We start from the raw sequence: 18892 nt of genomic DNA, 5'->3' as shown, positions 1-18892 counted from the left end.
TGATGACATGGTCCCCACAGTGACCATACGTTTATATCCTAACCGGAAGCCATTTATTACAGGCAACATCTGCACTGAGCTAAAGGTTAGAGCTGCTGCTTTCAAGGAGTGGGACGCTAATCCGGACGGTTGTAAGAAATCCCACTACGACCTCCGACGAGCCATCAAACAGTCAAAACATCTGATGCTCTGATGCTCATCGGATGTGGCAGGGGTTGCAAACTATGCCGGATTACAAAGGGAAACCCAGCCACGAGCCTACCATATGAGCTAAATTCCTTCTATGCTCGCTTTGAGGCAAGCAACACTGAACCATGCATGAGCGCACCAGCTGGTCCCGATGACTGTGTGATCTCGCTCTCTGTAGCAGATGTTAGAAAGACATTTTAAACAGGTTAATATTCACAAGACCACGTGGCCAGACAGATTACCAGGACTCTAACTCGGGTAACTAGGATCAGCTGGCAAGTTCAACCTCTCCCTGACCGTCTGTAATACCTACATGTATCAAGCACCATATTCCCTGCGCCCAAGAACGCCAAGGTAACCTGTCTAAATGACTATTGCCCCGTAGCACTCACATCTGTAGCCATGAAATGCTTTGAAAGGCTGGTCATGGCTCACATCAACACCATCATCCCAGACACCCTGGACCCACTCCAATTAGCATACCGCCCCAAAAGATCCACAGATGATGCAATCTCTTGCACCCCACACTGCCCTCTCCCACTTGGACAAGAGGAACACCTACGTGAGAATGCGGTTCATTGATGATAGTTCAGCATTCAACCCTGGGACTGAACACCTCCCTCTGCAACTGGATCCTGCACTTCCTGACGGGCCGCAACTACAACATCTGCCACGCTTACCCTCATCGCAGGGGACCCTCGGGTTCATGCTTATTCCCCTCCTGTACTCCCTATTCAATCATGACTGCGTGGCCACTCCAACACCGTCATTAAGTTTGCTGACGACACAACGATGGGGGGTGGGGTGCAGACCCGTGAGCAACTGCAGCCCCTCATGATTTCAGATTTTTTTGTAGGCCCCACCCCACAAAGTTGCCCATCTCTGGCCTAGAGGACCTGGCAGTGTGACCTGGCAGTGTGGTGCCAAGACAACTTCTCCCTCAACATCATCAGGACAAAGGAGCTGATCGTGGACTACAGGAAACGGAGGGGTGCGTACGCCCCTATCCACGTCGACAGGGCTGTAGTGGAGCGGGTCAAAACTTCAAGTTCCTCGGTGTCCACATCACTGAGGAACCTATCATGGTCCACACACACCAGCACAGTCGTGAAGACTGTGTCAAGCACAAATAAAACAAATCGTTACATTTGTCCACAAATAAGTCACCAAGCAATACTTTCAATTGCTTTCAACGGCACCAGAACATCATAGATTTTGTTCCAGCAATACGGTGCATTAAAACTAAAAGTAGATATACCTAGCTCGGTGGAGACCCTTGAAACCTCGAGTTAACCAATCCTGTGAACGGGTTAGACAAGCTCAGTTGTTGATTTAAAAAAAAAAAAATCATCCCTCTGCGTTGTTGGGAAGGGCCCATAAGTATTTCACTCTTAGTCTTCACCTGTTGTTTACGAAGCATGTGACAAATAAAGTAACATGTGTTCTGATAAATCGATAGTTATATGCGCCAAAACTCCTTTTAAACAGTGAACACTTTTATTTCCATGACTGATTTTAAAACGCTCGTCCTTCCGCAGCAGACAGAAGTATTGTGATATCGTTTTGTGAGGTCCCTGGCAATTCCCAGCTCTACTTCTACCACCCCCCCCCCCCACCCAGCTGGAGCTAAGCCACTTCACCCACTCGTTTGAACTCTCTGCCAGCGTCTGTGTGGATGCACTGCGGTGCTTTGAGCAAGGCAGGCGTGGCAGCCCACACCCTAGGGCTCATCGTCTCACTTTTGACATCTTGTTCCATTAGTGTTCCATCTTGTAAAAACAATATGGTCTCATACATGTTAGTTCGGCTGCCATTTGGCTTCGGCAGGTCGGCCTGTGACGGTTGCAGTTGTACCGGTGGCATGCTGTCAGTGTTTGGACAGTAACTTGTCCTGCTGTGTTAACAAACTGTTTGGTAAATGTGGCGTGTCGACCATGTTTCGGTCTACTGTCCAGTGATTATCTGTGCAGTCGGGTGCACTGACCCAGAACCCATTTCTTCTGTTTGGTGCTTAAAGGTACAATCTGTAGTTTATACGTCCATTTGGACTTTTTTTAAAGTAATGATATGTACCCAGTGATTCTTGATGAATGTAACTTATAAATGCCTCATGAGCTTAGTTCAACTGTTGTCTCCTATCAGAACCTAAAGTATAGTTTTACTCCAATGTTTGTTTACATTTACGATGTTTACAAACACTTCGTATAGCTTCAAAACATGGTTAAAACTATAATTTTTATATAATGGATGGCCAGTCCTTACATCCATAGCTTGGTTATGAATTTGAGTGGGTACATTTCTCCAGCACCACCCCTCAGCTCTTTTACTGAAACAGGGGCGGTGAGGTAACTTTGTTATTGTTTCAACTGCTGATTGTAGCTTTATGGAACACCACTACTATTCTCTTATTGCTTTCACCTCTCCAGTCGGCCAGTTTTTTTTATTTTACCTTTATTTAACTAGGCAAGTCAGTTAAGAAGATATTCTTATTTTCAATGACGGCCTAGGAACAGTGGGTTAACTGCCTGTTCAGGGGCAGAACGACAGATTTGTACCTTGTCAGCTCAGGGGTTTGAACTTGCAACCTTCCGGTTACTAGTCCAACGCTCGAACCACTAGGCTACCCTGCCGCCCCCAGTGAACTATGGAGGAACTGAGAGAAGAATGTTTAGGAATGAACTGCAGCAGCGTCCATGTCCCAGGGGATTGGAGTCCTGATGGAACAAACCTTCCATCCTACAATGGAGCCTGCAGTTTGTCCCAGAATCACAAGACACTTACCAGCTTGCTTGTCTCCCCTGATTTCCCAGTGTGCCTCAGTCTGGGTGTTCTTTCAATGGAACCACACCCCTCCCATGCCACGAAATGGCACAGTGTACGACTAGCCGTGTGTCCCAAATGGGACAACTGGGAACATTAATCTCTTACACACAAGGAAAGTGTGCGAAGCGCATGTGCGCCAGCCATTCCTACTGATGGGAAAATGTAGCCGAGTCCTGATGTTCTCTTAAAGAACACCGTGTGTCATGAACAGAGGTTTTCCCGCTAAATCTCGTGTCTGTTCAAGAGGATGTAACAGAACTTTCTAATTGAAATGCATCATGTTGAAAAATCACTTGTTGTCTGTCAGCTTGGTTCTATTTACATCGGTAGGAATTCCCCTGAATACACACCCCTTCCTCTTTTCATTTGGTCAACGGGTAGGCAATGGTGTGTTCCTCATGCGAAGCACAGGACTCTCACTTCCACTCTTCTTACAAAATATAGACTGAACATCGATAGCAGCGTGACCTGGGATGGTTTATGCTTCGATTAGGCCTTGTTTACTTTGAAATATGTTATTCCTCCATACTTTGGGGTAGTCTAATCGCTAATCTAACATGACTAGAATGCTGTAGGCTATGTGATGGAACTGCTGATTTACTCCTATCAAGTCATGTCAGATCTGTGATTAGTTAAGGAAGGATAATAAAAATAGTCTCGAGTCTCTACCCAGTTTATTTGGGGTAGGGCTTTGTTCAATTAGTGATGAAGCAGCAGATAATTGCCCTGGGGGGGAACTTCACGGAACAGTGACTGGCTTTTAGCAGGGACATGAAGCACGGTGTCATATGGTGTCATATCCTGTCACATGTCTGGCTCGGGATGCAGGAGGGGGAGTGGCCTGGGAAGCCGAAGGGCAGTAGCTGGATTCGGCCTGTGGCTTTGGAGTTGGGATGCGGCTATGTACACATCTTTCCAAGGCAAAGATCATGCTGACCCATTTCCAGTCCACACAGCTACAGGGCCTTCAGAAAGGATTCACATCCCTTAACTGTTTCCACATTTTGTTGTGCTACAAAGTGGGATTTTGTCAACAATCTACACAAAATACTCTGTCAAAGTGGAAGGAAAATTCTAACAATTGTAAAAAAAGAAAAACAAAGTTTTTGTGTGTGTGTGTATATATATATATACACACCCTTTTTTCTTTTCTTTTTTACAATATTTTATATATATTTATATATATATGTGTATATGTATTTTTATATATATATATTTTATATCTATTTTTATATAAAAAAATATATATAAATATATATATATATATATATATAAATATATATATATATATATAAATATATATATATATATATATATATATATATATATATTTATATATATATATATATATATAAAATATATATATATATATATATAAATATATATATATATATATATAAATATATATATAAATATATATATATATATATATATATATATATAAATATATATATAAATATATATATATATATATATATATATATATAAATATATATATAAATATATATATATATATATATATATATAAATATATATATATATATATAAATATATATATATATATATATATATATATATATATATATATATATATATATATATATATATATATATATATATATTTTTTTTTTTTTAAATTTTATAATAATAATTCAAAAAAAAATATCAAAAAAAAATAGGATTTTTTTAAATATATATATATATATATACATACATACATACATACATACATACATACATACATACACACATACATACATACATACATACAGTGGGGCAAAAAAGTATTTAGTCAGCCACCAATTGTGCAAGTTCTCCCACTTAAAAAGATGAGAGAGGCCTGTAATTTTCATCATAGGTACACTTCAACTACGACAGACAAAATTAGAAGAAAAAAATCCCGAAAATCACATTGTTGGATTTTTAATGAATTTATTTGCTAATTATGGTGGAAAATAAGTAGGCCCTGGTCAAAAGTAGGGCACTATATAGGGAATTGGGTGCCATAGGCCCTGGTCAAAAGTAGGGCACTATATAGGGAATTGGATGCCATAGGCCCTGGTCAAAAGTAGGGCACTATATAGGAGCATAGGGTGCCATTTGGGACGTGGACCCCATTCAGAAAATAGCACTTTATTGTTCTGTATCAAATTTTACAACCTAGTTATGGGCTGTAAAAAATGTTCCACTTGATTCCTTATTTCATGTGACAGATCAACATTAAAATGGAGAAGTTGATATGTTTCTGGGTGCCGATATTAGTTGATTTCCTAGATAAAATGTTTGGCTCGGCTGGTTTAGTTCCCATTTTTTTGTGCCGTGTACAAATACCCTTCCATGTTAGATCCTTGTCATGTCATCTGCTTAGTGTGTATGTGCTTAGTAGTTTCATTGTAACATATGAGATTGAGGGGTTTAGCCATTTTTCAATGCACAGTTGAATTCGTTGAGAGGCTCCTCTTTGTGCAGTGTATCTATGAAACCTTCTCTACTAATCTGATTTTTTAGATTCATTCATTTTAATCTGCTTAAAACTGCACAAACTGGAGACTATATTTAATAATTCCTCTGTTTTTCCTCTTATCCATCAACGGGGTCTGCGTTAGTGACATTTACGGACTGGGATTAGGTATAGACCTGGGTTCAAATACTGTCTTAATCTGTGCTTGATTGAGTTTGTTTCATTTTAAACCACATGATCAAATAGTTTCAACATTGTAATATTCATAATCTGTCAGGCCAAAGAAAACACTCCCAAGTATTTTTCAAATAGTATTTGAATCAAGTCTGATTCTAGGTTTCCCGACCACTAGGCAATCCCGCGGTGCAGGAGGAGGAAGAACAATCTGTTGTTAAACTTTAAAAAAAATAACGTTTAAAAAAATGTCAGTTGTTTTATTGTATTTTCCCTCAAGTATACTGTGCTCTGTACAGAGGTGTGTTTAGGCATTTCCTCCTGAGTGTTTTTGTGGGTCCATTGCCAACAGGGGGAGCTATTGTAGCTTGTTCTGAGCCAGGTGAAAATGTGAGGCAGTGATGTCATAGCAGGCTTTGTATCCATGGAGATTTACAGTCTGTGTTCCTTTTTTGAAACAGGATTCAATATAAAGTAGACCATGTATCGGCTTCCATTGCCAGTTCTTCACTACCTCTTTGTATCAAATCAAGAATGGGACGAGCTTTTGGAGTGACTGACAACATCAGAGGAAACACTTGAGTTAAGGATTGATTCAAAGCATATTGAAAGGAAGTTGCTTCCACACCGGTATGGTTCCTGAGTTAATTAAGCAATTAAATAGCTCATCATACTTACATGTATAAAAATGCCCAGTTGCCCATTTTATTTTGGCTAGAATAAAAGATCTTTGACTTTGAAGGAGGAGTCTCAGAGAACCGAAGGAGGTTTTAAAGGGTGTACCAGATCACCGGATCTCAACCCAATTGAACACTAATGGGATATTCTGGAGAGGCACCTGAGACAGCGTTTTCCACCACCTTCAACAAAAACACCAAATGATGTCGCATCCCTACAATAGAGTTCCAGACACTCTATGAGTTCTTCAATAGAGTTCCAGACACTCTATGAGTTCTTCAATAGAGTTCCAGACACTCTATGAGTTCTTCAATAGAGTTCCAGACACTCTATGAGTTCTTCAATAGAGTTCCAGACACTTGTAGAATCTATGCCAAGGTGCATTGAAACTGTTCTGGTTGGCTGGTGGTGACCCAACGCCCCTATAAAGACACTATGTTGGTGTTACCTTTTCATTTGGACACTTACCTGTACATAAGAGTTGCTGTCCATCCTCTGGGGAAGTTGATGTTTTTATACGTTTGACTCTTTCATTGATCATCCTTTTTTATTTGGAGAGATTGACCTCAATGTGGCAGCTTGTAAGAGCTGTGTCGCTGCCATTCAGAACACACACACACACACACACACACACACACACACACACACACACACACACACACACACACACACACACACACACACACACACACACACACACACACACAGTCTTAGCAGTGTAAGGTACACACACACACACACACACACACAGTCTTAGCAGTGTAAGGTACACACACACACACACACAGTCTTAGCAGTGTCAGGTACACACACACACACACACAGTCTTAGCAGTGTAAGGTACACACACACACACACAGTCTTAGCAGTGTAAGGTACACACACACACAGTCTTAGCAGTGTAAGGTGTACACACACACACACACACACACACACACACACACACACACAGTCTTAGCAGTGTAAGGTACACACACACACACACACAGTCTTAGCAGTGTAAGGTACACACACACACACACAGTCTTAGCAGTGTAAGGTACACACACACACACACACAGTCTTAGCAGTGTAAGGTACACACACACACACAGTCTTAGCAGTGTAAGGTACACACACACACACACACACACAGTCTTAGCAGTGTAAGGTACACACACACACACACAGTCTTAGCAGTGTAAGGTACACACACACCACACACACACACAGTCTTAGCAGTGTAAGGTGTACACACACACACACAGTCTTAGCAGTGTCAGGTACACACACACACACACAGTCTTAGCAGTGTAAGGTACACACACACACACACACACACAGTCTTAGCAGTGTAAGGTACACACACACACAGTCTTAGCAGTGTAAGGTACACACACACACACACACACACACACACACAGTCTTAGCAGTCTAAGGTGTACACACACACACACACACACAGTCTTAGCAGTGTAAGGTACACACACACACACACACACAGTCTTAGCAGTGTAAGGTACACACACACACACACACAGTCTTAGCAGTGTAAGGTACACACACACACACACACACACACACACACACACACACACAGTCTTAGCAGTGTAAGGTACACACACACACACACACACAGTCTTAGCAGTGTAAGGTACACACACACACACACACACAGTCTTAGCAGTGTCAGGTACACACACACACACACACAGTCTTAGCAGTGTAAGGTACACACACACACACACAGTCTTAGCAGTGTAAGGTACACACACACACAGTCTTAGCAGTGTAAGGTACACACACACACAGTCTTAGCAGTGTAAGGTACACACACACACACAGTCTTAGCAGTCTAAGGTGTACACACACACACACACACACACACACACACACACACACACACACACACACACAGTCTTAGCAGTGTAAGGTACACACACACACACACAGTCTTAGCAGTGTAAGGTACACACACACACACACAGTCTTAGCAGTGTAAGGTACACACACACACACACACACACACAGTCTTAGCAGTGTAAGGTGTACACACACACACACAGTCTTAGCAGTGTCAGGTACACACACACACACACAGTCTTAGCAGTGTAAGGTACACACACACACACACACACACACACACAGTCTTAGCAGTGTAAGGTACACACACACACAGTCTTAGCAGTGTAAGGTACACACACACACACACACACACACACACACACACACACAGTCTTAGCAGTCTAAGGTGTACACACACACACACACACACACACAGTCTTAGCAGTGTAAGGTACACACACACACACACACAGTCTTAGCAGTGTAAGGTACACACACACACACACACACAGTCTTAGCAGTGTAAGGTACACACACACACACACACACAGTCTTAGCAGTGTAAGGTACACACACACACACACACACACAGTCTTAGCAGTGTAAGGTACACACACACACAGTCTTAGCAGTCTAAGGTGTACACACACACACACACACACACACACACAGTCTTAGCAGTGTAAGGTACACACACACACACACACAGTCTTAGCAGTGTAAGGTACACACACAGAGAAAGGTACTGGCAATGCAGGAAGTCTGGGTCTGTTTTGAAGTTCTAGGCACTGGCATGTCTCCTGAGACTGAACTCAAGCTCCTCCAGTAAAACGTTCACCGCTGGCTGTAGCTGGTGCTGAGTCAAGGCCCCACCCCCACCCAATCCCACAGCAATTTACAGCTCAGCTGCGTCCCAGATCGCACCCTAATGCCGACATGGTGTACTACTTCTGACCGGGCCTTATAGGCCTCTGTGTATATGTGGAATAGGGTGGGTGCCATTTTATCTCCCAAGTGGCGCAGCGGTCTAAGACCCTGCATTTCAGTACTACAGACCCCGGTTCCATTCCAGGCTGTATCACAGCGGTCTAAGACCCTGCATTTCAGTACTACAGACCCTGGTTCCATTCCAGGCTGTATCACAGCGGTCTAAGACACTGCATCTCAGTACTACATACCCTGGTTCCATTCCAGGCTGTATCACAGCGGTCTAAGACACTGCATCTCAGTACTACAGACCCTGGTTCCATTCCAGACTGTATCTCAGTACTACAGACCCTGGTTCCATTCCAGGCTGTATAACAGCAGTCTAAGGCACTGCATCTCAGTGCTGGAGGCGTCACTACAGACCCCGGTTCCGTTCCAGGCTGTATCACAACCAGCCGTGATTGGGAGTCCCAAAGCGCGGCGCACAATTGTCCCAGCGTCGTCCGGGTTTGGCTGGTGTAGGCCGTCATTGTAAATAAGAATTTTGTTCTTAACTGACTTGCCTAGATAAATAAATAACAATTTGGGACACAACCCTCTCTCTCAGCCTGTCACCCCGGGCAACCATCTGCACTCACACCTGATAGGATGTGCAGTTACACTGTATTTAAGAAGCGCTATGCAGAAATCGCTCTGCCGTTTCCTGGTTGCTAAAATTCTAATGGTTCATCTAATTTCAGTTTGTGACAAAACAAGCAAGTATGTAGTGTTGAGAGTCATTGTACCATCTAAACCGCTGAGAAAGATCATTTACATACAAAAGCCGAAAGTAAAAGACTCGACTAAACTTAAGAACGAAAAGCATAGAAATAGCGCACATAGAACAGATCTGTCTTTTCAATGAGAATTACAGATCTATAACACATTTCTATGTTACATTTTGCAGCCTTTAATAGTGCAAGGAAATGTGATAACCAGATTTATTGATTTGATAATGTCTAAATGTGAAGCCGGCTGGCGTGAGGTTACTGTGAAGCCGGCTGGCGTGAGGTTACTGTGAAGCCGGCTGGCGTGAGGTTACTGTGAAGCCGGCTGGCGTGAGGTTACTGTGAAGCCGGCTGGCGTGAGGTTACTGTGAAGCCGGCTGGCGTGAGGTTACTGTGAAGCCGGCTGGCGTGAGGTTACTGTGAAGCCGGCTGGCGTGAGGATACTGTGAGGCCGGCTGGCGTGCGGTTACTGTGAAGCCGGCTGGCGTGAGGTTACTGTGAAGCCGGCTGGCGTGAGGTTACTGTGAAGCCGGCTGGCGTGAGGTTACTGTGAAGCCGGCTTACTGTGAAGCCGGCTGGCGTGAGGTTACTGTGAAGCCGGCTGGCTACTGCTGGTTACTGTGAAGCCGGCTGGCTACTGCTGGTTACTGTGAAGCCGGCTGGCTACTGCTGGTTACTGTGAAGCCAGTGGGACAAAACACTGGAGAGCAGCAGTTTGTTCAAGATGGGCACAACATTATAGAATATTCAGATAGAAATAGAATGTGCAGAACAGATATGATTATCTGTCTTGTAGAAGAGAATTGTGTCATTCGGCTCTATTCATTACATTTGTGTCTGCAATGTAATGAACGTTTCACTCACTGAAGAAACACCTCTCCCTGAATGGAAACACTTGAACAGTACCTCAGTGTAATTGGACGGCATCAGGCCCTGAAATTAGGCCTGCCTCTCTAGCTGTGTTCTGACAGGCTGAGTCATGCCCGAGGCGGATCCGAGACTCCAGAGCTGCAGGACCTGCTGGGTGCCATCAGCACAGTGCTCTGTGGATCACACCTTGTGGAGTCTGACTCACTGGGGCTATAGATGTTACCATTTTGGCCAATGTTGCCACCGATATTCCCTTGAAAATAGCATTATAACCCAAGGACTGCCAATATGGCTACCCATCTCAAACCAAGTTTACCAGCCAAACTCACTTTCACTCTTTTTCTCTCCCTCGCTTGTTCTCTCTACCCCCCTCTCTCTCCCTCCCCCCTCTCCCGTTCTCTCTACCCCCCTCTCTCTCCCTCCCCCCTCTCTCGTTCTCTCTACCCCCCTCTCTCTCCCTCCTCCCTCTCTCGTTCTCTCTACCCCTCCTCTCTCGTTCTCTCTACCCCTCCTCTCTCTCCCTTCCCTCTCTCGTTCTCTCTATCCCCTCTCTCTCTACCCCTCCTCTCTCCCCCCCTCTCTCGTTTTCTCTGCCCCCTCCCCTCTCTTGGTGCTCTCCCTCCCTCCCCCTCTCTGGTGCTCTCCCTCCCTCCCCCCTCTCTGGTGCTCTCTCTCCCTCCCTCCCCCTCTCTGGTGCTCTCTCTCCCTCCCTCCCCCTCTCTGGTGCTCTCTCTCCCTCCCTCCCCCTCTCTGGTGCTCTCTCTCCCTCCCTCCCCCTCTCTGGTGCTCTCTCTCCCTCCCTCCCCCTCTCTGGTGCTCTCTCTCCCTCCCTCCCCCTCTCTGGTGCTCTCCCTCCCTCCCTCCCCCTCTCTGGTGCTCTCCCTCCCTCCCTCCCCCTCTCTGGTGCTCTCCCTCCCTCCCTCCCCCTCTCTGGTGCTCTCCCTCCCTCCCTCCCCCTCTCTGGTGCTCTCCCTCCCTCCCTCCCCCTCCCTGGTGCTCTCCCTCCCTCCCTCCCCCTCTCTGGTGCTCTCCCTCCCCCTCTCTGGTGCTCTCCCTCCCCCTCTTCTGGTGCTCTCCCTCCCCCTCTCTGGTGCTCTCCCTCCCCCTCTCTGGTGCTCTCCCTCCCCCTCTCTGGTGCTCTCCCCTCCCCCCTCTCTGGTGCTCTCCCTCCCCCCTCTCTGGTGCTCTCCCTCCCTCCCTCCCCCCTCTCTGGTGCTCTCCCTCCCTCCCTCCCCCCTCTCTGGTGCTCTCCCTCCCTCCCTCCCCCCTCTCTGGTGCTCTCCCTCCCTCCCTCCCCCCTCTCTGGTGCTCTCCCTCCCCCCTCTCTGGTGCTCTCCCTCCCCCCTCTCTGGTGCTCTCCCTCCCTCCCTCCCCCCTCTCTGGTGCTCTCCCTCCCCAGTGCTCTCCCTCCCTCTGTCGTTCTCTCTCTCTCTCCCTCCCTCTGTCGTTCTCTCTCTCCCTCTGTCGTTCTCTCTCTCCCTCCCTAATTTTAGATGTTTGATCTTCCAGTGAATATTTATTTAGATTCCAGGGAATATTTATTTCCAGCGAATGTTTCTGTTGAGGAGAGCAAAGATTCAAATGGACACCACGGCAATTTTCAGTTTTTGGTATTGGAACGTAAAGTTACTTAGTGGACAGAATCCACCACACACATGCTGTTTGTTGACTGTTTGGTCGTGTTGACCATGTTCCTAATAACTGATGCTTTAACTGTACTGTGATGTCACACCCACAGGGCTTTCTGATTGGTGCACGGCCTGAAAATGCCTGCGAGCCCATCGACCCGCCCCCTATCCGGGACAACCTCACTGGCGCCTTCATCGTGCTCATCAAGCGCTTCGACTGTAACTTTGACATCAAGGTAAGGTGCATCACACTCACAAAAAACCTCCCCATATGATACTGATTTCCCCTAAGTTGCCCCTAGCCACTTATCCAAGATGAGATATTTTAGCCTCCCCCACTGGGATAATTTGATCCTAGATTTGTGTTTTAATACTACATCAAGGCCCCCTTATGGTCTACGATGAAGTTACCACTTAGCACTGATCCAGAGTCAGTTTCCTCTTTTACCTCCTGATGGGATTGGGAAAGCTGATCCTAAGGCACAACTTCTACCTCGAGCCCCTCTTACATACAGCACAGTACACAGGAAATGGCTTTTGCCCAGTCAGGACTTCCTGTTCTGGCACTGAACCCCTCCCTCCGCTCTTCCCTTGCTTCTCTCGTGTTCCATTAACTTATAACTGGTCAAGATAAAACAAAGCAGTGCAACAAAAACAACAGAGTTACACATAAACAAATGTACAGTCAATAACACAATAGAAAAATCTATGTACAGTGCAAATGTAGGGAGGTAAGGCATTAAATAGGTTATAGTGGCAAAATAATTAGAATTTAGTATTTATACTGGAATGATGGATGTGCAGATGATGATGATGTGCAATTAGAGATACTGGGGTGCAAAAGAGCAAGAGGGTAAGTAATAATATGGGGATGAGGTAGCTGGATGGGCTATTTACAGATGGGCTATGTACAGGTACAGTGATCTGTAAGCTGCTCAGACAGCTGATGCTTAAAGTTAGAGAGCGAGATATAAGACTCCAGTTTCAGTGATTTTTGCAATTCGTTCCAGTCATTGGTAGCAGAGAACTGGAAGGAAAGGCGGCCAAAGTAAGTGTTGGCTCAGGGGATGACCAGTGAAATATACCTGTTGGAGCACGTGCTACTGTTGGGTGTTGCTATGGTGACCAGTGAGCTGAGATAAGGCGGGGCTTTACCTAGCAAAAACGTACAGATGACCTGGAGCCAGTGGGTTTGGCGACGAATATGTAGTGAGGGCCAGCCAACGAGAGCATACAGGTTGCAGTGGTGGGTAGTATATGGGGCTTTAGTGACTAAACGGATGGCACTGTGATACACTACATCCAGTTTTCCGAGTGGAGTGTTGAAGGCTATTTTGTAAATGACATCGCTGAAGTCAAGGATTGGTAGGATGGTCCGTTTGGCAGCATGAGGGAAGGATGCTTTGTTGTGAAATAGGAAGCCGATTCTAGTTTTAATTTTGGATTGGAGATGTTTAATGTGAGTCTGGAAGGAGAGTTTACAGTCTAACCAGACACCTGGGTATTTGTAGTTGTCCACATATTCTAATTCAGAACCGTCCAGAGTAGTGATGCTGGATGGGCGGGAAGGTGCGGGAAGCAATCGGTTGAAGAGCATGCATTTAGTTTTACTAGCATTTAAAAGCAGTTGGAGGCCACGGAAGGAGTGTTGTATGGCGTCGATGCTCGTTTTGAAGGTTTGTTAGCACAGTGTCCAAAGAAGGGCCAGATGTATTCAGAATGGTGTCGTCTGCGTAGAGGTGGATCAGAGAAGCATCAGCAGCAAGAGCGACATCAATGATGTATACAGAGAAAAGAGTCGGCCCGAGAATTGAACCCTGTGGCACCCCCATAGAGACTGCCAGAGGTCCGGACAACAGGCCCTCCGATTTGATACACTGAACTCTATCTGAAAGGTAGTTGGTGAACCAGACGAGGCAGTCATTTGAGAAGCCAAGGCTTTTGAGTCTGCCGATAAGAATGTGGTGATTGACAGAGTTGAAAGCCGGTCGATGAAGACGGCTGCACAGTACTGTCTTTTTCCGAAGGCGGTTATGATATCATTTAGGACCTTGGGTGTGGCTGAGGTGCACCCATGAACAGCTTAGAAACCAGATTGCATAGCGGCTTTCAAACATTTTTAGAAAGGCAGGGCAGGGTGGATATAGGTCTAAAACAATTTGGGTCTAGAGTGTCTCCCCCTTTGAAAAGGGGGGATCTCAGACGATACGAAAGAGAGGTTGAATAGGCTAGTAATAGGGGTTGCAACAATTTCAGCGGATAATTTTAGAAAGAGGGGGTCAAGATTGTCTATCTCAGCTGATTTGTAGAGCTCCAGATTTTGCAGCTCTTTCAGAACATCAGCTGTCTGGATTTGGGTAAAGGAGACGCGGGGGGTGCTTGGGAAAGTTGCTGCAGGGGGTGCTGAGATGTTGGTAGGGGTAGCCAGGGGGAAAGCATGGCCAGCCGTAGAAAAATGCTTATTGAAATTATCGCTTATTGAAATTATCGATTATTGTAAATTTATCGGTGGTGACAGTGTTTCCTAGCCTCATTGCAGTGGGCAGCTGGGAGGAGGTGCTCTTATTCTCCATGGACTTTGCAGTGTCCCAAAACCTTTTGGAATTAGTGCTACAGGATGCAAATTTCTGTTAGGAAGGCTAAGGCTAGCTTTTTCCAACTGACTTGAGTATATTGGTTCCTGACTTCCCTGAAAAGTTGCATATCCGGGGGCTATTCGATGCTAATGCAGAATGCCACAGGATATTTTTGTGCTAGTCAAGGGCAGTCAAGTCTGAGTTGAACCAAAGGCTATATCTGTTTTAGGGAGCATTTGACAGTGATGAGGGGTGGTCGTTTGACCGCAGACCCATTACTCATGCAGGCAATGAGGAAGTGATCGCTGAGATCCTGGTTGAAGACAGCAGAGGTGTATTTAGAGGGCAAGTTGGTCAGGATGATATCTAAGAGGGTGCCCATAGTTACGGATTTAGGGTTGTACCTGGTAGGTTCCTTGATAATTTGTGTGAGGTTGAGGGCATCTAGCTTGGATTGTAGGATGACCAGGGTGTTAAGCATGTCCCAGTTTAGGTCACCTAACAGTAGAAACTCTGAAGATAGATGGGGGTGATCAAGTCACATATGGTGTCCAGGGCAGAGCTGGGGTCTGAAGGGGGTCTATAACAAGTGGCAACTGTGAGATACTTATTTCTGGAAAGGTGGATTTTTAGAAGTTGAAGCTCGAATTGTTTGGGCACAGACCTGGACAGTAATACAGAACTCTGCAGGCTAACTCCACCTCCTTTGGCAGTTCTATCTTGTCGGAAAATGTTATAGTTAGGGATGGAAATTTCAGGATATTTTGTGGCCTTCCAGGATTCAGACACGGTTGGGACATCAAGGTTGGTGGAGTGTGCTAAAGCAGTGACTAAAACAAACTTAGAGAGGAGGCTTCTGATGTTAACATGCATGAAACCAAGGCTTTTACGGTTACAGAAGTCAACAAATGAGAGCGCCTGGGGAATGGGAGTGGAGCTGGGGGATGCAGCGCCTGGGTTAACCTTTACATCACCAGAGGAACGGAGGAGGAGTGGGATAAGGGTACGGCTAAAGGCTATAAGAACTGGTCGTCTAGTGCGTTGGGAACAGAGAATAAAAGGAGCAGATTTCTGGGCGTGGTAGAATTGATTCAGGACATAATGCACAGACAAGGGTATGGTAGGATGTGAGTACAGTGGAGGTAAACCTAGGCATTGAGTGACGATGAGAGAGGTTGCATCTCTGGACGCACTATTTAAGCCAGGTGAGGTCACCGCATGTGTGGGGGGGGGGGGGGACAAAAGGTCTAGCTAAGTCATGTTGAGGAGGGCTGAAGGCTCTGCAGTGAAATAAGACAATAAGAACTCACCAAAAGAGTAGTAGACAAGGCATATTGACATTAGAGAGAAGCATAAAGCAATCACAGGTGTTGATCGGGAGAGCTAAGACAACAACGGGTAAATGTCGATGAATGGGCAGAGAGGGTCAGTTAGGTACATACACAGGACCTGAGTTTGACGCTGGGGCCGACAGATAAACAAGATGAGGTACTGTGTTAGTGAACAGTCCAGCAGGCAACAGCTGTGTAGGCGAGTGATCAGAGGTTCCAATGAGCAGCAATAGATGAGTCAGGGAGACGTTCGGTAGTCACTACTACGCTAGGCGAGCGGGAGAGAGTAGTAGACAAGGCATATTGACATTTAGGGAGAGGCATGTGTAGCCGAGTGATCATAGGATCTAGTGAGTAGCTAGGTGAGCTGGAGACACTGCGATTCAGACAGCTAGCTGGCCGGGGCTAGCAGATGGAAAAGACACATTTACCTTACGCCAATGTCTCAACGCAATCGAGCTCCAACCAAAGAGAGACAGAGACTTGGTTATTTCAGGACAGTTTAGACCTACTAAACTGAGTTAAAACCCTTTTTTAATAAATGGAAAAGCCACAAAGACTTTAGTGTAGCAGCATAGTAGGCCTACTTTTCTTCTCCGCAACAAAGGAGACGTTTTTTAAAATGTGTGTGAGAGAGAGAGAGAGAGAGAGAGAGAGAGAGAGAGAGAGACTCTGAGCATCATAGAATGTCTGCCTCTCAGATGAAAACATATGATACATGCTTCAAATGAACAATGCCGAGGATGAAGGTGAAACACACAGTCGTGCACAAGGAAACACAGTTCCTCACAACAGACATCAGAGCAGGAGGATGAGAGGAGACAGAATCACACACAGATGGTAGGAAGTGAGAGGAGACGGAATCACACACAGATGGTAGGAAGTGAGAGGAGACGGAATCACACACAGATGGTAGGAAGTGAGAGGAGACGGAATCACACACAGATGGTAGGAAGTGAGAGGAGACGGAATCACACACAGATGGTAGGAAGTGAGAGGAGACGGAATCACACACAGATGGTAGGAAGTGAGAGGAGACGGAATCACACACAGATGGTAGGAAGTGAGAGGAGACGGAATCACACACAGATGGTAGGAAGTGAGAGGAGACGGAATCACACAGAGATGGTAGGAAGTGAGAGGAGACGGAATCACACACAGATGGTAGGAAGTGAGAGGAGACGGAATCACACACAGATGGTAGGAAGTGAGAGGAGACGGAATCACACACAGATGGTAGGAAGTGAGAGGAGACGGAATCACACACAGATGGTAGGAAGTGAGAGGAGACGGAATCACACACAGATGGTAGGAAGTGAGAGGAGACGGAATCACACACAGATGGTAGGAAGTGAGAGGAGACGGAATCACACACAGATGGTAGGAAGTGAGAGGAGACGGAATCACACACAGATGGTAGGAAGTGAGAGGAGACGGAATCACACACAGATGGTAGGAAGTGAGAGGAGACGGAATCACACACAGATGGTAGGAAGTGAGAGGAGACGGAATCACACAGAGATGGTAGGAAGTGAGAGGAGACGGAATCACACACAGATGGTAGGAAGTGAGAGGAGACGGAATCACACACAGATGGTAGGAAGTGAGAGGAGACGGAATCACACACAGATGGTAGGAAGTGAGAGGAGACGGAATCACACAGAGATGGTAGGAAGTGAGAGGAGACGGAATCACACACAGATGGTAGGAAGTGAGAGGAGACGGTGATTCTGTCTGACTCCTTTTAGTCATACAGGGCTAACCGATAGCCAGGGAGGTTGTTGGAGACCAACTGGGCCAGTGCACCATCCACATCAGTGGTCTGCTATTTACAATCTAGGATATATAATTAATGTTAGTTCACTATGTAGATTATTTAGCGTCCGCGTGCTGCACACACAGCCTAGTTGGAGAGGAATCATCTGTCGAGCAGCTCTCAGCTGGTTGTCGCACGGATCAGCTCACAGAAGAGCGACATCGGTAGGTTAGGTTGTTAGATCTACCAGTAACTGTTACCTAAGGCAACAATGTGTATACAAACCAGTTATTACAAATGTTTGTTTGGTTCAAAGTCTTGGTTGAATGAATATACTCCCCCCCCCCCCCCCCCCCCCCCCACCCATTTTTTTTTTTTAAATTTAAATGATGACTGCAAAGTAGGCCTACCAGGCAGAATGATATGATGATGAGTTGTATTTATTTTTTATCGAACTCTGCCTTCACATGTAGGCTACACTGTAGACCTACGCTGACAGTACAAAAACACTGCAGTCAAACACAACGGTTTCTTGCTAGCTGCACAATTGTGTTTCAAGGGCAACCCCAAAGTGTGATTTTGAGAGTAGAAACTAATGGGGAAAACCCCCAGAAAAACTACAGGGTAGTGGATGATGTGTGTATCATTTCAATATCAGGTGATTTTTATCTGTCATTAAATCGGACTGACCAATCTAACCTACCCTTCATACACAAATAATTACATTTTAACTTTGCAATATCATATTTACTGTTTTTTTTATTATTATTTTTTTAAATATTTATTGGGGTGTTATTGTTAGGTGATTTTGACCAATCAGCAGGCTTCAGTTGTAGGGCCCTATACAATCAGTATTATCTTTTGCTTAATTCTGTTTACAACTGAAGC

General features: G+C 45.4%; 1 protein-coding gene across 3 annotated transcripts in view; it reads left to right on the top strand.

The window, feature by feature from the left end:
• The window catches only part of LOC109881282 (E3 ubiquitin-protein ligase RNF13), a 90209-nt gene that overhangs the window by 16478 nt on the left and 54839 nt on the right, over nucleotides 1–18892 (top strand). For all 3 annotated transcript variants that reach the window (XM_020473440.2, XM_031822353.1, XM_031822352.1), the window contains exon 4: nucleotides 12452–12577. In XM_020473440.2, the coding sequence (XP_020329029.2) occupies nucleotides 12452–12577 (126 nt within the window). The remainder of the gene's footprint in view (nucleotides 1–12451; nucleotides 12578–18892) is intronic.

This window comes from Oncorhynchus kisutch, linkage group LG4 (genome assembly GCF_002021735.2).
Source record: "Oncorhynchus kisutch isolate 150728-3 linkage group LG4, Okis_V2, whole genome shotgun sequence".
NCBI lineage: Eukaryota > Metazoa > Chordata > Actinopteri > Salmoniformes > Salmonidae > Oncorhynchus > Oncorhynchus kisutch.
The sequence above is the reverse complement of the archived record's forward strand: the minus strand, read 5'-3'. Positions and strand labels throughout refer to the sequence as shown.